The sequence below is a fragment of the Nomascus leucogenys genome, chromosome 4, assembly GCF_006542625.1.
Source record: "Nomascus leucogenys isolate Asia chromosome 4, Asia_NLE_v1, whole genome shotgun sequence".
Lineage (NCBI taxonomy): Eukaryota > Metazoa > Chordata > Mammalia > Primates > Hylobatidae > Nomascus > Nomascus leucogenys.
In genome coordinates this window covers 24,094,678-24,119,157 of record NC_044384.1, presented here as the reverse complement: position 1 = coordinate 24,119,157, position 24,480 = coordinate 24,094,678, and the positions used below count along the sequence as shown (strand labels likewise).

At 37.4% G+C, this 24,480-nt stretch overlaps 1 protein-coding gene across 24 annotated transcripts in view; it reads right to left on the bottom strand.

The window, feature by feature from the left end:
- The window catches only part of TCF4 (transcription factor 4), a 366,421-nt gene extending 342,408 nt beyond the window's left edge, over positions 1 to 24,013 (bottom strand). For 4 of the 24 annotated variants that reach the window (XM_030810367.1, XM_030810370.1, XM_030810375.1 and 1 more), the window contains exons 1-3: positions 22,200 to 22,400; positions 21,223 to 21,314; positions 19,513 to 19,585 (exon numbers count right to left, since the gene is read on the bottom strand). In XM_030810367.1, coding sequence (XP_030666227.1) covers positions 19,513 to 19,585; positions 21,223 to 21,294 — 145 coding nt within the window. In that variant the 5' untranslated portion in view covers positions 21,295 to 21,314; positions 22,200 to 22,400. Of the gene's footprint in view, positions 1 to 19,512; positions 19,586 to 20,040; positions 21,058 to 21,222; positions 21,315 to 22,199; positions 22,802 to 23,474 lie in introns of those variants that run through there. The other 20 variants (XM_030810379.1, XM_030810377.1, XM_030810380.1 and 17 more) reach the window with 12 other exon arrangements.
- Positions 24,014 to 24,480: the final 467 nt, after the last annotated feature.

Sequence of the window (24,480 nt, the reverse complement as noted above, 5' to 3'; positions counted from 1 at the left end):
CAAGCCCATGGAATTTAGGCACTGGATTTTTTAGAAAATATCTATAAAACTGTACAGTCTATTTTACAATTATTAAAGAAAATGTGGTATATATACACAATGGAATACCATGAAGCCAAAAAAAAACCAGAATAAAATGATGTCTTTTGTAGTAACATGGATGAAACTGGAGGTCACTATCTTAAGTGAAACAAACCAGACATAGAAAGGCAAATATTACATGTTCTCACTCATAAGTGGGTGCTAAAAAATGTATAGACATGGATGGCCAGGTACAGTGGCTCACGCCTGTAATCCCAGCACTTTGGGAGGCTGAGGCAGGTGGATCACGAGGTCAGGAGATTGAGACCATCCTGGCTAACATGGTGAAAACACGTGTCTACTAAAAATACAAAAAAAAAAAAAAAAAAAAATTAGCCCGGCGTGGTGGCGGGTGCCTGTAGTCCCAGCTACTCGGGAGGCTGAGGCAGGAGAATGGCATGAACCGGGGAGGCGGAGCATGCAGTGAGCCAAGATCATGCCACTGCATTCCAGCCTGGGCGACAGAGCGAGACTCTGCCTCAAAAACTAAAAAATAAATAAAAATAAAATAAAAATAAAAATGTATAGACATGGATGTAGTCTATCAGTGGGCAGAGAGACAATGGAGATCCAGAAAGGTAGAGGGGCAGGAGGCAGGTGGCTAAGAAATTACTTAATGGGTACAATGTAGTCCTGACTTGACCACTACACAATCTATGCATGTCACATTTTGTACTTGTACCCTAAAAATTTATACACATAAATATATATAATACAAAAACTGTCATAAATACAAGAAGAACTTAAAGACAGAATCACAAAAAGGAACAAGAAATAAGAAAGTATTTAAAAATTAGTTGGCATAATTTAGAGAGAACCAAATGGAACTTTTAGAAATGAAAAAGTAAGCAATGAAATAAAAAAATTAATCATTGCATTAGATAACACGTTAGAGAAAGCTGAAGGGACAATTTGTAAACTGGAAGATGGGTCTAAAGAAATTACCCAGAATGCAGCAGATACAAGGGGACTGAAAATATGAGAGAAAAGTGAAGAGAATGAAGGACAGAAAAGAAGGTCAAGCACACATGTAATCAGAATCCCCAAAGAAGAGAACAGAATGAATAAAGGAGTCAGAATATTTAAAGAAATAAAAGCTGATAATTTTTCTGAATTGGAGGAAGACATGAAGCCACAGATGCATGAAGAACAATGTAGACCAAATAGAATTTTAAAATTCACAAATAGATACGTTACAGTAAAACTGCTAAATGCCAAAAAAAAAGTCAGGGAAAAGGGTAGATCTGCTAGAAAAGAATGGCAATTAGAAAGATACCAAACTTCTTATGAGCCACAAGGAAATTCAGAAAACAGTAGAATAAAACCATCAGAATACTGAGAAAAATAAAATGCTACTCGGCATACTTAAAACATAGCAACATGGAATAACTGAAAACGAAAAATTAAAAAACAGATATATAGACAAATACTACACAAAAGGGAAGTGCAATAATTATACCAATATCAGACGAAACAAAGTTTAAGATAAAAGAGTAGAAAGAGAATAGCCACATACAAACTGAATAAAGGGTTTAATTAACCAGGAAAATATAGTAATTCTTAAAATGAATGCACGTAATAATATAATTTTAATATGTATAGTCAAAACAGAAATAGAGGGAAAAATTTATAAATTCATCATCATAGCAAATTATTTCAATCTACTTTTCTCAATAACAAATATGTCAGGCAGATTTCGAATATTAGCAAATGTAGAGATGACTTTAAGACACAATCAACAGAGGTGGGTGGATCACTTGAGGTCAGGAGTTCAAGACCAGCCTGGCCAACACAGTGAAACCCAGTCTCTACTAAAAATACAAAAACTAGCTGGGTGTGTTGGCATACGCCTGTAATCCCAGCTACTTGGGAGGCTGAGGAAGGAGAATTGCATGAACCCAGGAGGCTGAGGTTGCAGTGAGCCAAGATCGCGCCACTGCACTCCAGCCTGGGAGAAAGAGCGAGACTCTATCTCAAAAAAAAAAGGACACAATCAACAAGCTTTAATTTCTGGACACATATAGATCCCTCAACTCATAGAGTACACATTCTTCTGAAGCACACAATGGAACTTTTCAAACTGATTAACAAAACTGGCAACAAAGCAAGCCTCAACAAATATCAAAGAACTGTTGCCATACAGAATAGTTCTCTGACAACAATTAAATTGTAATAGAGGTCAATAATAAAAAGATAAGTAATACATTCATTTGTAAAATTTTGAAGGCACCAAAAAATATTGCAAGTATCAAAGAAGGAATCATACTGGAAATATTAAAATCCTTATAAGATGATGAAAATGTAATAAATTAAAACCTATGTAATACAGTCACCACAGTCATCAGAGGGCATTATATTGCCTTAAATTCTTATATTATAAAAATAAATGATGACAAATTAGTGCAATAAGTAGTCAACTCAATTTAGAAAAAAAAAACAGAATAATAAGCCTAAGTACATAGAAAGCAGGAAATAACAAAGATTAAAAATTAATGAAGTAGAAAACAAACACACGAGAAAAATAATCCACAAGGCCAAAAGTTGGTTTGAAAAGAGTAATAAATAAGAAAAACTTCAAATTAGCTTGATCATGAAAAAAGAAGGAATACATAAATAAAGTTACAAATGAAAAATGAAAATTATGGAGTCAGCAGAGATTAAAAAGCCAAGAGAATACCTTTTATAAATTTATGGTAATAAATTTTAAAATTTAAATGAAATAGAAAACGGACATATATTACATATATTTATACACACACACACCTATACACACACACATCCATATAAGTTTATATATATATATGTAATTGTTAAAGTATCTGCAGAAAAAGTAAAGCTCTCACTCTCAATATTATTATACTTAAAAATTATATCAGTGGCTTAAAATCTTCTTATACTAGGACCAATTTTACAGATAAGTTTGACCTAATTTCAAAGAACAGATTGTTTCACCCTTATTTAGACTATTCCAGAGAATACAGAGTGAGAACACTTCCTTATTCTAACTTTGTAGACAAAACTAGACTTGGAAAGTAGGAGGAAAAAAATATTATATGCCAATCTTACTTGTAAACATAGATATAAAAATACTGAAGAAAATATTTGAAATTGAGTCCAGGACAATATTTTTAAAAGAGTAATGAAGCTACATCATTAATTTTATCCACAAAATGCAAAGGTGGCTTACCACAAGAAAATATACAGATGTCACTCACAACATTAATAGATTAAAGGAAATAAAGAGGTCATCATTTAATTTTACACAGAAAAAGGATTTGAAAAAATTCAATACCTGTTCATGACAAAAACTCTTCATGAAATATGAATAGAATCAAACTTTCTTAATCAAGTATCTATCAACATCAACATCGCTATTCATGGTGAAAATCAGGAATAAGACAAGATAATCAGTATTGCCATTCCTATTTAACAGTGTACTTAAGGTCATATATAGCACAATAAAGACAAAAAAAAAAAAAGGCCAAGTATTGGGGTTTGAAAGGAAAAAACAATAACATTGTCTTGAGTCACACATGATGTGACAAATCTACAGAAAAAACTCTAAGGAAAACACAAAGACATTTTTAGAACTAATAAGAGAGCTCAGCAACATGGCTGAATATGAAAATCGATATACAAAAATCAATTGAATGCCAAGGTGTGGTGGCAGGCACCTGTAGAGTCTCAGCTACTTGGGAGGCTGAGGCAGGAGAATCACTTGAACCCAGGAGGCGGAGGTTGCAGTGAGCCAAGATCATGCCACTGCACTCCAGCCCGGGCAACAGAGTGAGATTCCGTCTCTAAAAATAAAAAATACATAAAAATTTTAAAAAAGACTTTCTATATACAAGTAACAAATAATTTGAATAATTTTAAAAAAATACTGGTAATAATAGAAACAGAAAAATAAGGTACTGAAGAATAAATCATCAGAAAATGTAAAACTTCACGGAGAAAATTATAAAACTATAATTATGAAATTACAGCTAAAAAATTATAAAGAATTGTTTTGAGATATCAGACACCTAAAAAAGTGGAGATATAAATGAGTAGAGATAATCATTAAATGCACAATAATTCTCCCAAAATTGATCTTTAGTTTCCATGCAACTTCAATAAAAATGCCTCAAAGGGTTCTCAAAGACCTTGACAAGCTGAATTTTAAATTCACGTAGAACTCAGGCTCCACAAGAGCCCAAAGTCAAATGTGTACATATGGGACAGGAAAAAGGGGGAGAAAGGGCTTTACCTAACAAACAACAAAATACAGTTATAACATTTATTATAATGTGATACTGAGGCAAGGTAGCCAAACTAACCAAGTAGAATAAAAGGCCCAGAAGGAAAGACCCCACAAATACAGGAACTAAAAATATCACAGAAATAGTATTGTGAATGACTCGAGAAAGGATGGACTTTTCAGTACATGATTCTAGAACAAATGCATATCTAGACATTTATGGAAAAGTGAAATTGGAGACATACTTCCCATTCCACACAAAATCAATCCCAACTGTATGGAAAACTTAAATGTGATAGGCAAAATTATCAAATCCTTTTCAGAGGAATCATGTAAGAGAATATATGTACAACCTTGGGGTTGAGAAGGCTTTTCCAACCCTTCAAAATAATTACGTGACTATCTTAAATTTAAGGACTTTATCTAAAGCTACCGTAGAGAGGGTAAAAGTCACAAAATAAGAGAAGATATTTGCAGCATGTATGACTAATAATTATCATCGAAAAATATATCAAGAACACCTAGAAATCAGTAAGAAAAAACAACCCAATAGAAAATGGAGGCAGGGATAAATTCCACAGAGTGGACATGAATGATCTGAAATAAATATATACAAAGTTGTCTAACCGAATTATCAAGGAAATGCAAATTAAGACCACAATGCGGCCCTGTGTGGTGGCTCACGCCTATAATCTCAGCAGTTTGGGAAGCCAAAGAAGGCGAATTGCTTGAGCTCAGAAGTTCGAGACCAGCCTGGGCAACATGGTGAAACCCCTTCTCTACAAAAAATACAAAAATTAGCTGGGTGAGATGTGTGGGCCTATGGTCCTGCTACCCGGGAGGGTGAGGCAAGAGGATCGCTTGAGCCCAGGAAGTCGAGACCAGACAGAGCCAAGGTTGCAACACTGCCCTCCAGCCTGAGCAACAGAGTGAGATGTCAGACCCTGCCTCAAAAAAAAAAAAAAAGACTATAATGGGATACATTTTCTATTTTATACCTAGTAGACTGCACTAATAGTAATCCTTTATGCTACAGGTGGGAGTGCAGATCAGTAAGAATCTTTAAAAAAAACAACTGGACACTATCCTATCATGCTGGACTTTCATGTAACTCTACAAACCAACAATTCTACTCATAGATATCCACTCACATAGGTATCTACCCCACAGAGAAAGTCTTACACATGTGCATCAAGAGAAACATACAAGAAAGTTTGTAGTTCCAAAAAAGAGGAATCAGCACAAAGGTTCATCAACTGGAACATGCATAAATAAACTACAACCTATTGGTCAGCAGAGGAAATTAACATACACCACATGCAACAACATGGACAATAACATGCCAAGTGAAAAAGCAAGTAGCACAAAACAATCTACCAGTTTTATAATCCTCCAAAACAAGCAAAACCAAACAACATACAGTACTGTTTAGGGATACATATGCCAGTCACAATACTACTTTAAAAAGGGCATGAGAATGTTTCTCTCTGGCAGGAAAGATAGGGGAAGGTGGACAGGGAACAAACCCACAGGCCAGCCAATGGATCTAACATTGCTCCAGTACTTATGTTGGGTGGTGAGTTCATAGATGCTCACTCCATTATGAAGCTTCACAACTTACATTTGCTACATAGATTATTCTGTAGGCATCAAATATTATAAGATAAAATATGTTTTCTAATATTTGTTTGGGGTTAAATTTTGAAACATGCAGTAGCAGCCTGTGTAGAAAACACTTAACAAAAGTCTTGCTAGGAAGGAAGTCAAGAAAGAGGCTATGGCCAGAGGGGAATGTGAATGAGAGGTAGAGGGTGTTTTGTTGTTGTTGTTGTTGTTGTTATTATATGTTTTGTTTTTAATTATGAAATAATTCAAGCATAAAGAAAACACACATCATAATTCAGCCTCCAACCCATCCCCAGCTCTGTCATCCTTAATATTCTATCATACTTTCTTTTCAAAAAAAAAAAAAAAAAGGCATTGTAGATACTGTTGAAACTCTCTGTGTCCCTCCCAAAAGAAAGGTAATTAATTATAGTTCATTTTGCTTTAACTAAGAGTTACTAAAGCATCCCTGGATGCTGAGAGGAACTCTCTAGGAGGCAGAAACAGGACCAAGCACTGTCCACTTATCTCCACACTATGCTATCAATTCACCTGCAGTGGGCACGTGCTTTCAGGAGTTTTTTGCTTGGTGTGGACAGTTCTATGTCCCTCTTGTTTCAGCACCCTCGTATGAAGGACACAAAGAGTTCTAGGGTCATGGAACCAACCCTCACTAACTGGCACAGATACCAGGATCCAACCCATGCCCACAGTATTACCCCAAGGCTCCAACTAGCTGGTGTAACCAATAATGGAGAGAAAAAAAGTAATATTCTGTTCTTCAACTTCAACAGAAAATAATAGTGAAAGAATGGTGATATTTTTCCTAAAATGGACTAACAAGTATCCTGAGCTGGGAGGTGACTTCCAATAGTAAACAATAAAATAATTGAGAAAATGGAGTGAGGAGGGAGGGGAGAGAGAGAGGTGGTCAACAGAAGAGAGCCAAATGGAATATTAGCCAGGATTTGTAAAAAGGGGAAGCTTCATTTTGTTCCTAATCAAGAGTTACCAGTAATTTCCTCCCTGTGACAAAATACAATCTAACAATACTGCTGCAATCCCAGATAGAATCCCACATAAATTAAACCACCCTCCTAAAGTCCACCAACAAAGACATTCAGTAACTTCTGTGGCTGTGATATCTGATACCTGACCACAGGCAGGAGAAATGAATTTAATTCAACAGGTCTAACTAAACCATCACAATGTTTACTGCTCATAAGAACATAGGCTATAAAAAGCCTAAATAGGGCCGGGCACGGTGGCTCACGCCTATAATCCCAACACTTTGGGAGGCCGAGGTGGGCGGATTACCTGAGGTCCGGAGTTCGAGACCAGTCTGACCAACATGGAGAAACCCTGTCTCTACTAAAAATACAAAATTAGCCAGGCGTGGTGGCAAATGCTGGTAATTTCAGCTACTCGGGAGGCTGAGGCAGGAGAATCACTTGAATTCAGGAGGCAGAGGTTGTGGTGAGCTGAGATCGTGCCATTGCACTCCAGCCTGGGCAACAGGAGTGAAACTCCGTCTCAAAAAAAAAAAAAAAAAAATCCTAAATAGTACTGAAGACCATTCAATAAGACCCACTTCCACCCCTGTACCCTCGCAGAATTGCAAACTCAATCTAACACTTTTCTCAGAAAATAAAAGAGCACTTCGCTAGTTAATGCTTGGTTGCTAAAAAGGCAGTGGCTATCACACAGTAGCTGAATTAGGTCTCTCAATTACTGTCGGAATGTATAAAGTATGGTAGATTTTCAAGTATTAGAAAGTTACAGGAAGTTTCACCCAAAAAAAAAAAAAAAAAAAAAAAAAAACAAGTAGCCACTATGAATGCTCCCCAGTGACCTAAAGGTACAGATTTCAAATAAAGTATACAAAGTTAATTCTCCAACTTCACCACCCACGCTGTAGAACCAGCAACCCTGTCTCTCACCTAAACTTCTGCAAAAATTTCACAACTGGTGTAGGCCACCCACACTGACTCCCCTTTGAGTCCATATCCCAGACACAAATCTGATTAGCAGCACACTGTCAAGGCTCCCTGTGGCTCAGTCTTGCAGGATCTGACACCTACCAACCCCCACCAGCCACAGCGGCTGGAATCACGCCCTACCTGTCAGCAAAGCAACCTCCACTCACTTAACTCCCCCTCATCTGTAAGACCACAGTTCACCTGCGCTGATCTCTGAGCCCTTCCTGACTGCTCCACTTGGTCAGATATTCCTATTGCAAACTCTTCTCAGGCCACACACCTCTCAAATGTAGTCCTTGACCTTCTTTGGATGATTATCCATTAATGTCTGTGTCCTCCATGTAGGCCACATCAGAAACATACCTGTCTTGCTCATCATTTTATTTAGAGCTGCCAGAGTATTACCTGACACATGGTAGATGCTCAATAATCATCTACTTAATGTTAAAAGAATACTTTACTGTGTGTCGATTTAAACACAAATATTAACATAATTCAAGTGTGGGGATAAAAAAGATAAGCATGTATATCTAGTGTCCTAGAAGTAAATGAGTACCACCTACCCATCCAAAATTTTAATTTCTGCTCAAAAACGATGAATGGAACTTAATTCTCATTGCCTCCCAGACAACCTCTGACACTAAATTTCACAGTACATTCCTAACACTACACTTCAAGGGCCAATTTCCATAAGCATTCAAATCCATTCCCCTTCCTTAATATTCACATAGAACATGTACACATATACAGAGATTTTAGGATTTCTGTTTCAGTTAGAAATGTGAAGTCCGTACTTGGTTATATTTGAAAAGTGTCCTTTGAAAAAGTATACTTGCATATTTCAACATATTTTATTTTATTTTTGAGACAGAGTCTTGCTCTGTCGCCAATACTGGAGTGCAGTGGCGCAATTTCGGCTCACCACAAACTCCACCTCCTGGGTTCACGTCATTGTCCCGCCTCAGCCTCCCGAGTAGCTGAGATTACAGGCGCCTGCCACCACGCCCAGCTAATTTTCGTATTTTTAGTAGAGACGGGGTTTCTACTAAATAATTAAATCATGTTGGCCAGGCTGGTCTCAAACTCCTGACTTCAAATGATCCGCCTGCCTTGGCCTCCCAAAGTGCCGGGATTATAGGCATGAGCCACCCAGCCTGGCCAACATCATTTATTTTAAAAGTACCTTCTTTGAATTATTGTAGACCTTTTATTTAACAACTGCAATATAATGTCCCAGTGCTGAAGTTGAAATTTGTTGTTCTTTGTAGCACTATAATTTCTAGCACTCTAACTTGTATCTTGGCTCTCAAAAAAAAAAAACGTTTACTGAATGAATGAATGAATGAATGAGTGGACGAATGAATGTGCAAATAAGTAAATTAAAGGTAAGAATTCCTAATAACTCTATTGTTACTCCAGTGAAACACACTCACACTGAAAAAATAACAACATGGCACGCATTCATCCACTTCCACTTTTCTGAAGCTTTCAACCTTCTTTAAACAATCAAGCCTTAAACAATTATGGACTATCTATCATCTTATCCCAATTCTACCAAAATTACTAAGGATTAAAGTGTAGAATTCCCTTACAAGTGGGACACTACAAATATACACCCCATATAAAAGAGAGATTGTTCAAAATGAGCCAGAAAAAGAATAATAAGATATTAATAAAATCAGGGGAAAATTAGATGTCAGAAGAAAATTAATCTTGCAGTTAGAAGTAACTAGACGGAAGATCACAGGGGCCATAAGAGAACAGAAAAGCATTCAATGGTTTGGGGCACTAGTGGACAACAATGTCCAAGAGGGCACATAACAAAGAACAATTATTCAAACAAGCATTAAAACTGACATCGTTTAATCTTTCTTTTCAAATTTACAAATTGGGTTATGTATGAAATTGGATATTCAACCTGGAAATATTATTACCACCTGCTGACCAAAGCTTTGAGTTTCAGATTGTAAGGTTGCAAAATATTTCCAATATAAATCCTTTACTTTTTGAAAAGTGAAGAAAAAGGTTGAGGAATTTATAGGTTCTTAACTGAAATCTTTTACATGAGTCTAGAATATCCTCTTTGTCATAAATTATTTTTTTTACTCTATACCAAACACAGTCATTCATTAATAAATTCTTCCTAAGCCAATATCAACCATCATTTGAATTTTTGGCTTCAGTATGGAAATTGGACATACATGCTACGTTAAGATACTTGCAGGTCACAGAGAGAAAGGCACTTTAATCTGAACTCAACAATATTTGAGGGAAGGGATGGTACACACATATACACACACATGTAGTTTTCTATTTGTGATGTACTTCTGGTCAGTTTCATCAAAAGGTGTATCTGGCCACTTCACAATGTTTTTACAAACATATTAGTTTTTGCTAAGATCACAGTATCTCCAGAAAAGTTTTAAACGCATTTCTCAATATATAATATGGCAATAATAACTATCACATTTCCATTCCAGCTTTTGACCAATGTGACACTGGTCATGGTGATGCCAGTGATGATAATAAAAATTATAATGATGAATTTTTGCAATCTTAAAATGTTTTAAATACAGCAGTATTCCTTTTTAAAAAATGTGAAAACCCCTCTTGCACTGTACTGGTGAGTTTCGATTTTGTTTAGTTTTAAGATGCAGCCTTTAAGGTTCTACCACTTCCTCAATGTGAAACAGTTACTTACCAGCAAACATTGCAAAAGAACCTAGATTTCCAGAATTTGGCTACATGAACAATTTTATCCAAAGCAGCTTCATTTGGCTCAAGAAAGTTTCCATTGCTGAGTGATAAAATAGGAAGAATTTTGGGAACTGGGGACACAAAAATTTTGATTTCCATCCTGACACTACCATTAAAAACATATACTTTTGGATGGAACTGGATTATAATCTGTAACACCCCCCACTGAAACGCAAACTCAGTCAAGAAAATAAATGGCAACCAAGACAGGGGTTTTTGCCTGGAAATCATCCCACGTGTCTAGACCAGAGTTGACTCCACTGCAGAGCCAAGAAACTTCTCTTTCTGGGAGCTCTCTTTAATCTATCCTTTCCAGTTTCTTTCATCTGTGCTTGGTTCGCAGTGATCCTGATATGCATGCTCAGTCTCACTACCTACAACGTCCATCTTTCACAATCTCAATTTTTAATTCTACCTTTCCTTCAAGGATTAGAATTGAGTTTTCCATGAACCCTTCATTATTAATTTCCCCATGAAAGAAATAAGTTTTCATTTCTCTAAATTCCCACATTATTGTTTCTTCTCAATGCTAGATGTTAATTACATTTTTACTTTTCTATTTTCTCCTGTTAGAAGAAGCTTGTCCAACCTACAGCTTAACACAAACTCGTAAACTTTCTTAAAACATGAGGCTTTTTGAAAAAGTTTTTCAGCTCATCAACTATCGTTAGTGTATTTTATGTGTGGCCCAAGACAATTCTTCTTCTTCCAATGTAGCCCAGGGAAGCCAAAAGATTGGACACCCCTGTGTTAGAATATATGCCTTCTGCGAGAATGTTCTCTCTTCCATAAAGCCCTCTATGTCCTCTAATTGCTAACATGGAGATATGAGCATAGCAGGCACTAAATATATATATATATTTATATGATCACATATATATATATGATGATCCATCAATCAGAATCAGACTAGATAGATAAAAAGCTGGCTCGTTAGATGTAAACATCCCATCTCCATTCCCAACATATTAAAACCCAAGGGGACAAACAAGCTATGCTACCAGTCTCCAGATAATAATATAAATAAAGATACTTTTCTAACTATAACTATTCATTATCAATTTTTACTCATCTTAAGTGAATATAAAAGCAATTACTGACAAGGTACCCTAATTTGCATGTTTTTCATGGCTTGCTCCTCAGCATTTTACACCCTGTATGAAAAATGGATTGTCCAGAGTTTCAATAACCTGCACAGATGCTAGGTCTTTTTGCACTTTACCAGTCCTGTAAACACCCCGTACTTAAGTCTTCGCATGGGAAATTTGAGATTAAAAACCTTCCATTTGGATGCCTTGCAATTCAGCTAAGTACCCCCCAAAAGAATGTTTAAATGAATCGAAGATTAAAGCAAAGCAGAACATTCTAAGGGGTATCCTGTAATGGGGCTTTGTCACCACCTTCTCTGTTATTGAGCAAGTGGTCTTTTCCCAAAGAGCAGAAAGTTTATATGCCAACCATCAGTCCAGTTTAACTATTTGAAGTTTAAAATGTCAGAGAAAAAAAGTTTGTAATGGAAATGCTGACAGGCCATGAAGTAAAAAGGCACCAGCAGGTGCTGCTGTAACCCAGGGTCATAATTCAATCAAGCTGGATTTTGACGTCATCTGTTACAGAAAAAAGCCAAATGGTTTATGAACAGCACCAGAACCCCCAAGATTAAATTACAGCCCTGATATTTAATCATGGGTCTTACTTTGTTATTTTTAATAACACAATACATTTTAACAGTTATTTGTCAACTGCCTTAGCCAAATTAGAACACGTGATGACAAGCAGGCTGGATTACAACGTCCATCTTTCACAATCTCAATTTTTAATAATTTTTTTCAGAAATGGTAGATTATACACGTTTTTCCCTTCTTAAGAAATATACAGTTGGTACCATCGAATTGAGTCCAAGCCTTAATTAAAAGCAGCATGAGGTCTTTGACCAGAGGGTCAGGACATGTGTATTTGTGCCCTCTTACAGCCAATAACCAACTGCATGATTTGGGCAAAAGACTTTTAACCCTCCCGAACCTTGGCTCCTTACCTAAAAAATAATAGAGCATCTCTAAAGTCTCTTATAAATGTAAATTTCCATAAATGATTTACTTGAAAAACAATATTGTGTCATTACTTTGGGATTCCCTGAGGATTTGAATGCAAACTTTTTATAGCAGAAAAGTTGATAGATTTTGTATTTCAGCTAAAATTACTTGGATCAAAGAGGCATTCTAGCACATGAGAATTTATAAACTAACATTTTTAGAGGCAATGTCAGCATCAGCAAGTCAAACAGGTTCTTTAAAAAGTAACGTACAACTACGGCTGCACAAATACTGCCGCACGTGTGAAGGGGTGTTTGCAAAACAAATCAATAAAGGCACATCCAACAATGGATTGCAGTTAATAAACTACATATAGTAATTACCACCAATGCCAGTCTAGAAAGTCATTCATTAAATGTTAATTGTCACACAAAAGTACAAAAGCATCCATTTGAACAATCAATCGTGTGGCTGCACCTTTAAATAAAATACTTTCTTACAGCCCTGAAATTCATCCACATAAACTGATTTTAAACACACCTGGGTATTTGATATGCTGATTAACCGGGCCCTTATTTATCTTTGAAATGAAAGTAAACATGACAACCTCTTCAACATTTTCACTATTCCTGCAAGTCTAATATAAATAAATATATATATTTACCTATATATAACTTATAACAAAGTGTTAATCTTCTCCAAAGATTAAATTATTATTTCTCTTATATCTCTCGCCTAAGTATTAAGAGAGATGTGGGTCAAAAGTATTCACATAAAACCCATGTGCATACCTTATTCCTAGTCAATTGGCTCACAAATGTACAAAATGGGTAGCTCACATATAAGCTAATAAACCTGGTGGTCAGTCGTGAAAATTTTACCCAGCGTAATAAGAAACCAGTAACAAAAATAACCTTTTAAAAAACCTATAATGTATTTTACATTTTCTAATACTTAGCACTATCTAATTAACTTGGAAGAACACCTGGCCATAAAAAAAGAGCTCATAAAATACAAAATAATAATAATAATAATAATAAAGAAATGGCAGATTTTTCTGTTCCTACTTAGCTTCATTTTCACGTTATGTCTGTATAAAATCTGACTTATTCAACATACATATAGATTCTAAAGGTTTGGCCAAGAACATTTTGGTTTAAGACGTGTAAACTGAAGAACATTTCAAAACACACCATGTTCCTTATTAGGCAACTTAAGATCTGTTATCTTGGCTTATGGGAACAGATCTAAATAGCATCATAATACTAAACGTTGAAAATCACAGGCCTGGGGCCACCAGGACTCAACTCTATGACTTGGACGAGGTTGCAAACTTCCAATATAAAATGTAGTTTACCATTAGGAGTAAATGTTTGATCTTTAAAGCTTACAAAATTACTTTGTTTATCATAGCAGATGAAAGCAAAAAGGAATAATTTTAAGCTCAAAACAAAACTGTTTATATGACAGTCTTTACTGCTCCATGATTCTAAGCATTTAAGACAGATTCGAGCAATTAACAGCATAAACTTTCATTACATAGTTCTATTATATATGTTTATGTGACTTGGCTGTTCATCTGTTATTTAAGTGATTTCCTCATTACAATAGTAGGGTAAGGATAATTTGCTGATGCTGTCAAAAATGTTAAGCATTTCAGTTTCAACAGTTCTTGGATCCCCACACTTGTTTAATGCATTTTATTTACTTAAGTCAGTGTCAAATAGAGTACTGCTTCTGCCTTCTGAATTTAGAAAATGTAACATTTTAAGCACATGTCTGGTAACAGACATATCAAACCTTCAAAACTGCTTATTTTAGTGATGCAGATAGAAGTTAGGGTATTGTTCTTGAATATTAAGTTTCAAAGATGTAACAACGAACTGCAAAACATTTTTATATTTAAAGACAGGAGATCCTTTTTTTTTACATATTAATACATCAGTCTTGGTTACCTCAAATTCTGAATTGATTAGCTACATAAAAACATGTTTTCATTGGCATCCATGTAGACTATCAACTTACAACAGAATGAAAGCACAACTTTTTAAATATCTACTGTATTTTCTTAGTAAAACTAATAAAGATATGAGAAAGACATATTTAGTCACATTGAAATCTGTCATAAATTAGAAGGGTAGCTTATTTGGATGTAAAGGCGGAAAAATAATAGGTATGGTTTACATCATTACAACATCAGATACGTTTTTAAAAATGCTATCTACCCTAAACATCACGGATAGTATTTCATGCCAAGCCTCAATATCACATTGTTTGCCTATATAATCTTGAAAAAATGAGCTGACGTGTGTGTGTGTGTGTGTGTGTGTGTGTGTGTGTATAGAACTCAGGACTTTGAGCTAGACAAACTTGAGGTTAAAACCTAATTTCATTATTGGCTGCCTTAAGATCCAGTTGTTTAACATCTGTCTCTGTTTCTTCAGCTATGAATGCAGGATAGTAGTAATCCTTGCATCTCACTAGGTTCTTGTGAGGATTTAAAAAATACAACAGGTATAAGGTACACAGCACACCTCTTCAACACACTGAGAAGCACTGTGACATGCTCACCCACACTATTATTTTACCCAACACCATGCAAAACAGTCACAGGGAAGACCAGGCAAAAGAGAATGATCAATAATCCAAAATTCAGCTCCAAACCTAAAAAAGTTTTCAGAAGGCACGTGCATATACAGAAGCATTTACATGCACAAATATCAGCACACTAATCCTCAAGCCCCATTACGCAGTACAAATGACAGAAAGACAGCAGTGAGACCAAGGTTATTTCCAATAAAGGATTTGCAGGGCCATAGAGAATTAGCAAATAAAAACTTGTTTTTTAAAATAACAAATAAGAAAGCACAGTTTGGAACTCCTTATCTCGGGCCTCAGTTTTCTTTGCCTGTATCATGAAGGCACTGGGCAACATTTCTAATGGGTTTCTATGCCCAAAATTCTATGATTCTAACATAATGGGTTTAACGCCACTGTACTTCTTTTAACCTGTTAAATTACTCTGCCCTTTACAAAAGGCCACAGAACCCTTATGAATTATACCATTTACGATTTTAAGGGTGTTTTCACTTACTTATACACACACACACAATATTAAGCAGCTCTCCTCAACAAATACCTTTAAGGGGAAACCAATTTTTTTTTCATGCCGTCACTATGAACTCAAAACTAACTCAGGATGTGACCACATGAATTTTCTGTATCATACAAAACTATCCACCGGATTGATTTTTTTCCGCCTCAAGGAATTCACTAAATTGGCATATTATTTTGGTGTCATGTGGATATAGGTTAGCTAACTTAGGTAAATTTCAGGCAATACTTTCCTCTTCCAAAATTGAGCCACAACACAGAGGTGGTGTGTTTTAATGCTGCTCTTAATTGTTCAAACACTCGTTCATTTGACAATCTTTTAACAATACCTGAACACCTCAGTAAAACTAAACAGTCACAGGGGAAAAAGCTCAACTTTTAAACTAAGGGAGAAAGATGTAGTATCTGTCATAGACTAGCAGTAAATACATGTAACAGATGTGACCAGGCCTGATCTAACAAGTTCTTTAGAATACATCATTTTAGTGGCCCAACCTTAAAACTTTTTAAAAAGATGCCAAAGCTAGTATGTTTATCTTTTCCTCACAAGAGTCAAAGGTAACCAAATAAACTGTCCTTTTGCTATGTCAGAAAATTAAGCCCACACTCATCAATAAATTATAGACTCTTTAGATGATTTTCTTTTTTTGGTAACTTAGGCATCCTACTTTTCAATGAGAATAATTTTCCAATCATCCAGGCATGTGGATGCTTTTAGTTTGTTTTAAGATCAATGATATAACGGATATTAAATCCCTTTGTTTAAGTTACCATATAGGTTATAACTATTTCTTAAAAATAATTCCAGAGCCCACCAATTTTCCCTGTTAAGGTCATTGAAGCTCTGAACCATCATGGCTGAATTGTTTTAGTGCTTTCTGCTGAACACCTGCAAACATCAAACAAAAACTGCTAGTCCTTTCCTGGGTTGACAAAAGCCTTTCATGTGAAAAATGCTCCCTGGGAATGTCAGGCTGTAGCTCAAGTTACATTCCATTCTCCCTAGCAGCCTCACCATTTCTTAAGGTGGTAGGAAAAACCATGTTTGTTAAATGAAAGATTAAAGGGAATATGGCCACACTGTATTTTTATCCTCACATTGCAAATCACTATGGAGCATCCTATACTAATTGAATCAAAAGCTATTGGGAACTTTAAGCATGAATTATTACCATGCCTCACTTTGAAAAACTATAGCTGATTTTTCAAATAGAACAGTTTACTTATAGTTTAGATCTTTCTTTCCTAAATCCAAGTTTCAAAGCAATCCATGAAAGGGACATCTGAGTCCACTCAAGACAATGGATATTAACTTGAAGTAAATTTAGAAAATTATTTCTCTCTCCAAAGTTTCCTAGTTGATCCTTCTAATTAAAGGGCAAAATGCAGTATTCATGATTTTTAAAATGTATTACACTTTTAAAAAGATTTAACTCTTTTAAGTGGAAATACAACCCGTTTTCTTAACTAATAGCCCTGCGTTCCTTGACAGAGGAAAACTGAACACTCCAATCTGTACCCTATATATTATAATCACCATCATACTACATGAAATGAATACCCTGCATTCTCAATCAGGCAGCCAGAATAAAAGGACCATTACACTTTTTACCCTTACAAGTAAACATTTGGTCCTGAAAACACCATTTCTGGTACAACGTAACTTAAAGTTCCACACCTTCAAAATAATCACTGTGTATGCATTAGAAGTAGTGTAACATGACTTACTAAGAGTAAAGTCTCTCTCCAGGTTTGCATGCATGAACGTGTGTGTGTGTGTGTGTGTATGTGTGTGCGTGTGTGTGTATTGTCTTAAGAACTGTAGAAGTGTTGATATATGATCACTTACCAAAATGCATTAACACATATTCAACTTATCAAGGCTGTACTCTCTACAAACATTTAAACATCACAGCAAGAAGTTCATTTAAATGTGAACATAGAAAATGGATCAGACATAGTTGTCTTTTTAAATGTAACACAATCTCATATTTCTAAACACCTTATTTTATTAAATATCTAAAGCAATATACTTAAGTTATTCTAAATGCATATTTTCACAACATTGCAAACTAGTTTTTTAGCATTGACTTTAAAAGTAGTCTATCTGTGTCTGTCTGACATAAGCTACTTTTAGATTGAAACTGAATACACATTTTTAAGTCATAAAAAAATTACTGTCAAAGATAGTTACAGTTTTTATCTTGTCTAACATGAAAAATTAATTTGCCCACAAAAGATACTTGTCCTTACCTTTACGTCAAACATGCATATTAATATTTTCCATCTTAAAAGTTGCATACAGGATACCATACAGAAATTTAAAAATTTAATACTAATATAAAAACTATCCTAAATCCCTAAGTGGAAAACATAACAAGGTCCATGATAGTAAAACACAAACATATTATCTGTCAATGGTCCTTTTAATCAATGTGCACCAAAAAACTAAAATAAAAATACAAGAAGCATCTCACATTTTTTAAAACAAGTTATAGAGACACAAATTCCCTAAACTTAGGCAGGCAATAGAAGGAGAAGGAACTTATTTGGAAATGAGGAACTTTTAAAGCCATTAGTTTTATAAAAATATACCAATTACACAAATCACATAAGTGAACAAACTTCTTTCACTGCTATAGCACCAAATGAATATTAAGAGATGTTAAATTATATTCATAGTTGACAGACAATTCCACTGGCATCTCACAGCTAAAAGATGTCAACATTTACCAGTCTGACTTAAGAATAGTACTCAGCCTAATGTACTGTTATATACCATTGCCAGAACTCCTAAAATACTGCAGCTGTTTAACAAGCATAAATGGACTTAAGCCTCAGACTTAAAGGATAGCAGGCAACAATGTATAACTTTTTCTTATTTGAAATTCATTGGATTAAAAAAAATGCATTTTAAATGAATATTTTCACTCTGCACTTTTAATACGAGATATTCAAATAGCCCTGTAATAAACCCCTCCTTAGATGCCAGATAATCACTGTGCACACAGATTCTTTTGTGAATAGTGCTAGCGTCTTTTTTAAGCATCACCCAAAGATCTTTCCTTTATAAAATGTAAAAGTCCTTCCAGATTTGCAACTTTAAATACAGTAAAAATTCATTGCACAAGTAAATCATTAGGGAAAAAAACCGCTAAAGCATCAAAAAGGGTATTTTAAATATAAATGAATTCATATTTAGCCTCTAAGATTAGCAAGAGGCTATTTACAGCTATGGTTTACTACATAGAATTCATTTGCAGAATTAAGTGTTCATTTCTTTAAAAGGGTTAATTGTATACAGTACCTAATAAATGATATTATTTACAAGGGATTTTCCCATTTTATGAATGTTAGAGATTTTTTTCCCCTTATTATCAAATAGAAAACATTAATTTATTCCCCGTGTTAACACTGGTCTTATCTTCATGTGTTTGATTACAACTGTATTAGAAAATTGCTCTTAAATTAAGTGATGGAATTTTGAGAGAGTTTCCTTGACTTAAAAAAAAGACCTAATTTTAATTGCACAAGATAACATTTTGTGTAAGTTATACCACTGATGGGTAATGCAATAACCATATGATTATAGGCTAAAATTCAATGACTTTTTCAGAACTCTTCAACAGAGCCAAAAACATACAATTGAGTAAATAAACAGCCAAGAACATTTAACTTAACACTAAGAAAAGAATTTACATACTTGAGCCAGTAAAATGTCCACTTGCCAAAGAAGTTGGTCCATTTTTCCCACTGCTCACAGGAGGTGAAAACATCTAAAAGAAACAAAGAAATATTACAGTTGAAAAGAAGACATTTGTGCCTTCAGAGCTCCTCAAAGATCTTTCATACTGTTACCAAACAGCTTAGAGTTTATGCTAAGGGTTTATTTAGTATACATCACCATCCAACTTAAAACTAAAAGAGAAACAACATTACAGATCCCACCCCCAGCCCCCATTATCACTCTGTTCTTTCTTTTTCCTCAGGTTCATTAGATGGCCAAGCAGTACTACTGCTACATTTGGAACAAACACAGTCCCCATAATGTTATCAAGATTCAGGTTGGAGGCCAGCAGCCTCTCTAGAAAAACACTAGTTTCACCAAGGAGAAGAAAAAAGTTGTTTGTTTTATATTGAAAACCTTGGCCATAAACGTGGCAATGTCCATTTCCATCTCGTATAGGATTTGCCTGTCATATGTGAACCCAAATAAAAATAAAAGTGCCACCTGCACTAAATTCTCATTTCGTCTCTAACAGGAGAGCAATTTGAAGCAAGACTCTCTCTCTCTCTCACTCTCACTCTCTCTTTCACTCCCTCTCTCTCTCCAGCATTTATTTCGACCCTAATTGGTTTCCCTCTTCTTCGACGTATCTAGTGGATAATGCACACCTTCCCTGAGTCAGAGCCTGCAAAAAGCAAAGGAACGAATGGAGAAAGTGCAACAAGCAGAAAGGGGGCTGCAAAGCTGCCTGCCTAGGGCTACGTTTCCTGGCAAAACTTCCGAAAGCCATTTCTCCAAAAGAAGGTCTAGAAGACGAGGAGGAGGAGGAGAAGGAGGAGGAGGAGCAGCAGCAGCAGCAGCAGCAGCAGCAGCAGCATGAAAGAGCCCCACTTGGAAAGCGGTTTGGATTTTATTTGTGTGTTTTGTGGATTCTTTTTATTTTGCTTTACAAATGCATCTTACACCAAACTCATCTGGCATTAAAAATGAATTCATTCTCCTGACACGTCTGGGACTTGGTTTAGGAAAGGGAAGCAAAGGGATGGAGAAGGACCAAGTACAGCCGTAAACTCCACAAGTGTGTTAAGTTCCGCTTTGTGCTGATCCTACGACTACGAAATTTACCAAAACAGTCCAAAAGGTTATAAAGAATGTATGCTCAGCATATCCATACTAGTTTCAAGAATCCTAGGAAAAGATGTAACTAGGAGGTAAGATGTAACAAACAGGTCCTACCAATCCAAAGCATCATCAGCTTAAAACTTTAAAGAGACAACTGGGTCTCCTATTTTCTATTTTCCATTTCCAAAAGCAATAAATAAAATGAAGAGTAGTGTGCAAAGTATTAGTAGTCTCAATGTTCAGACATGGCCAAGTTTTAGGGGTGGTTTAGTTTTAGGGGTGTCTATTTTTGCTTTCCACCGGGGTGAGATTCCATTATTTGGGGTAATCAGTGGTTAGGGAATTGAAGGCCAGTAATAAAACTCAAAAAAAAAGCCTGAATCTTCCATCACACCCCAAAATTATAGTTAAAAACTTGTCAAAAAGACCTTCATATTTACCAAGGATTCAGCCAATTAAAAATTATTACTGTCCTTTAGATTCCTACTGGTTTCTAGCTGAAGTGTTTGGGCATTTGTTTTGTTTTTTTCACAGCTGTTGTTAGTTTCCACCGTTCTTTCTTACCGCACTGAAATCCAGTAAATCACTCAGCTCTTTGTCCGTCCCTAAGGCAGCCATTCGCTGTTGGTGATGCATTTTAGCAAAATCACACAAACCTAGAAACATGGAAATAACCGCAATCAGAAAATCCAGTCCCAATCCTTGGAGAAAACACAATCGGATTTTTGGAGACTGGGGGGTTGGGGGTGGGGACGTGGGGGCGGGTGGGATTAAGGTGGAAAGGAGGAAGGGATGGGAGACTTGTTGTCGGGTTGGGTTTGGTTTTGTTTTTTTAAGATGGAATAGGCAGCAATAGCAAAAAAAAAAAAAAAAAAAAAGCGATATCGTATTTCCAAAGAGACGGTCAAACTGGTAACATACACTATAAAACCAAATCCGGGAAAGAAAAAAAAAAAGCCGCTCTTCAGCGCATCATTTTATGCAACAGGAGGTAGAGCGAGAAATGAATGGATCACAGAGAAAAGAGAAACTACTGAGAACGATCCGATCTCAACTTTCCCCCCACCCTGCACCCCACCCCCCTCGCACACTCACACTCGCACACGCACACACACTCGCACACACCACTCCCCTCCGCTTTTCAAAGTAGCTATCAAGAAATTAAAGATGAGCGTCTCTGGAGTGAAAACACGTCCAAAGGGGGAGGGGTGGGGTGACAGGGTGGGGGGGAGCGGAGTGGAGGGTCGGGTCCTCTAATTGTCCAGCACCCTAATTTGTGAAAGAAAGGGGTTATAAAAATTAAAGTCAGGCCCCTGGCAAAGTCCTCGGTCCCTCCGAGGGGGCATCGCGGGGAGGGGCGGGGGGGCTGGCGGCGAGGGGGAGGGAAGCGGCGGGAGGGGAAGGGGTGTCTCTTCTGGGAGCGCCGGGCGCCGGGAGCCCGCGGCGCGGGAGGCGCGGAGCCGCGTGCGGGGCCGCCGAGCCCAAGCCCCGCGCCGCCGGGCGCCTCCGCCCCGCCGAGCCCCGCCGGCGCCGGTACCTACCGCCCGCGCGCGAGAAAGGGCTCTCCGTGCACCGCCGGCGCCGAGGCGGCGTTCATGTCTAACCGCCGCCGCCACCGCCGCCGCCTGCTCCTGCGCCCGCTCCCGCGCCTGCTGCCTCCCCGCCGCCGCCGCCGCCGCCGCCGCCGCCACTACAGATCCGCAGACACACAGCCAAGATCCCTGACTCTTAACACCAACTCTCTTCTCCGGGGAGGGGAGGGGACGGAGGGAAGGGGGGAGGGGGAAACACGCCGAGGCGCACGGAATTGCAAGTTCAGCAAAGAAATGGGTGGGGGGGCTCCGGCGGGGAGACGCGACTTGCTCCGGGTCGGGCAGGCTAGGATGCATCCCCCTCGCACCCACCCCGAGGGAAAAAAAAAAAAAAAAATCTCAACACCTCCCCCGCCTCGCTAAAAAATACAAACGAAAATTCATCGAGCACCTCATTTTTCCTCAGATCGTCAGTTACAATCTGAAGCCTGAACAGTTCAGTTTTTGCCCGTTGCATCCCTCGGAGGCACTTTGAAATTTATTCGAGTTTACATCCCCTCACTTCTTTCTTTCTCTTACTCTCGTTCCCTCTCACTCACACATCCACACACGGCAAAGCAAGTTTATACTAGGCTGCAAATACACGTGATGCAAAAAGACTTTGCCAAGAGGAACAATATTTTTCTTTTTCATCTATAAATCAAGCCACATTTTCCTGGGGAGATTTTCGTTTCGGTAGTTTTGCGTTGGGGGCGAAATCTGAATTGCATACTTTCTTTCCCCTCCCTTTTAAGTCACAGAATAGTATAACTGCAAACTCCGAAAAAAAAAAGGGGGGGGCAATTTTTGGGGGTGGATGTTGTTTTGTTTTTGCACTTGAGTTCCTAGGCACGCTAAGTCCCTGTTCGCCAGCACTGTAAGTTTTTAATTCAACATTTACCATTATAGGCCCTGCATGCTCTTAAAACATACTTTTTCACATCACTTTTTAGGATAAAATTTAAGCTTCATAATTCCATCGTTTCGTAATAACAAGCGTGCTTTATCCGGTATATGCAACATACGCTATTTTAACGTGTGTTTGAAAAAAAAAAAAAACACATTCTACAAACCCTGGTATTGCTAGATGTGCGAGTACATACACAAAATGCATGCACACACTTTTTCCCACTGGCAATTATTTAATAGGTTGTCCCTTTTGTTTTAATAAAACATCGGGATCGACATTTTAAAAATTAAATTCAATTACAAACAGTTTACTCTGACGGCAAATTGAAACGTTACCTTAAATGGCCACAAATATTCTCACAATATTCCAAGGAAAGAGACTTTAAAAAGAGAGACAAAAATCTTCTGCAAGTACTTAGTATCTCACATGTGTATCCCCAAAAAGTATTTTAACTGGTACTCAGTCCTGCTCCAGGGATATCCACAGATTACAAGATTATGCACCTGGCTCTGGTTTTTGCATTTTCCACCATAAAACTGCAACAAAATTCCCTCCCCCAAAAAAGAAATCATTAAAAAAAAATCCAACAACTTTTTCTTATTGTTTATAAAAAAAAATCAACACAGGATAGTTATAATTTTTCCTCAAATCTTGTTGGTGATTTTTTTTTCTTCTCTCATAAAGTCTTAAACTTGTTCCAAGTTTAGAGGTGTCTCATCATCATCATCCTCCTCCTCATCATCATCACCATGGACTCCCCCGTGGAGTCACATTGATAATAATAGGTTTCCCTGAAAGATACATTGTAATCCATTCACATCCGGGAACTGCGGGCTTATAAAGAGAAGGAGCTGCGGCCGCGGCTGCTCCTCCAGACAATGACTGGGAAGGGGCGGGGCGGGAGCGGGCGACCATAGAGTGGTAAACAGAACGCCTAGAGAGGCGGCCAAGATGGCGGTGGTGGTCGACCACGCCTCCTCCGGGAGCGGAGGCGGGTGGCTGTGCTCGGGTAGGCGTCGCGCGTGGGGCGGCACTGTGGGGTTCCCGAGGCCGAGGTCCTTCGCAGGCCCCATTTCCATGCGCTCTTATTCGTGTTGCCGCTTTTTGACCGTCCTTGCTCTTTGACACAAAAGTGTAGTTTCGGCACCAATTTACAAATTAAACTCCACAGACTTCCGCAGGGAAGTGAGATACCCGCAGGTCTCCCTGAGGAAGGCTCGGGAAAGACTGGGCCGGTCTCACTCACAGCAAGCCCGACCCTGGGTTCTCCCACTTTGTGGAGCCGGATTTCTCAGCGAGCCTTGGGTGGCATGGGAAAAGGCCTCTGAGCCAAGTTGATCC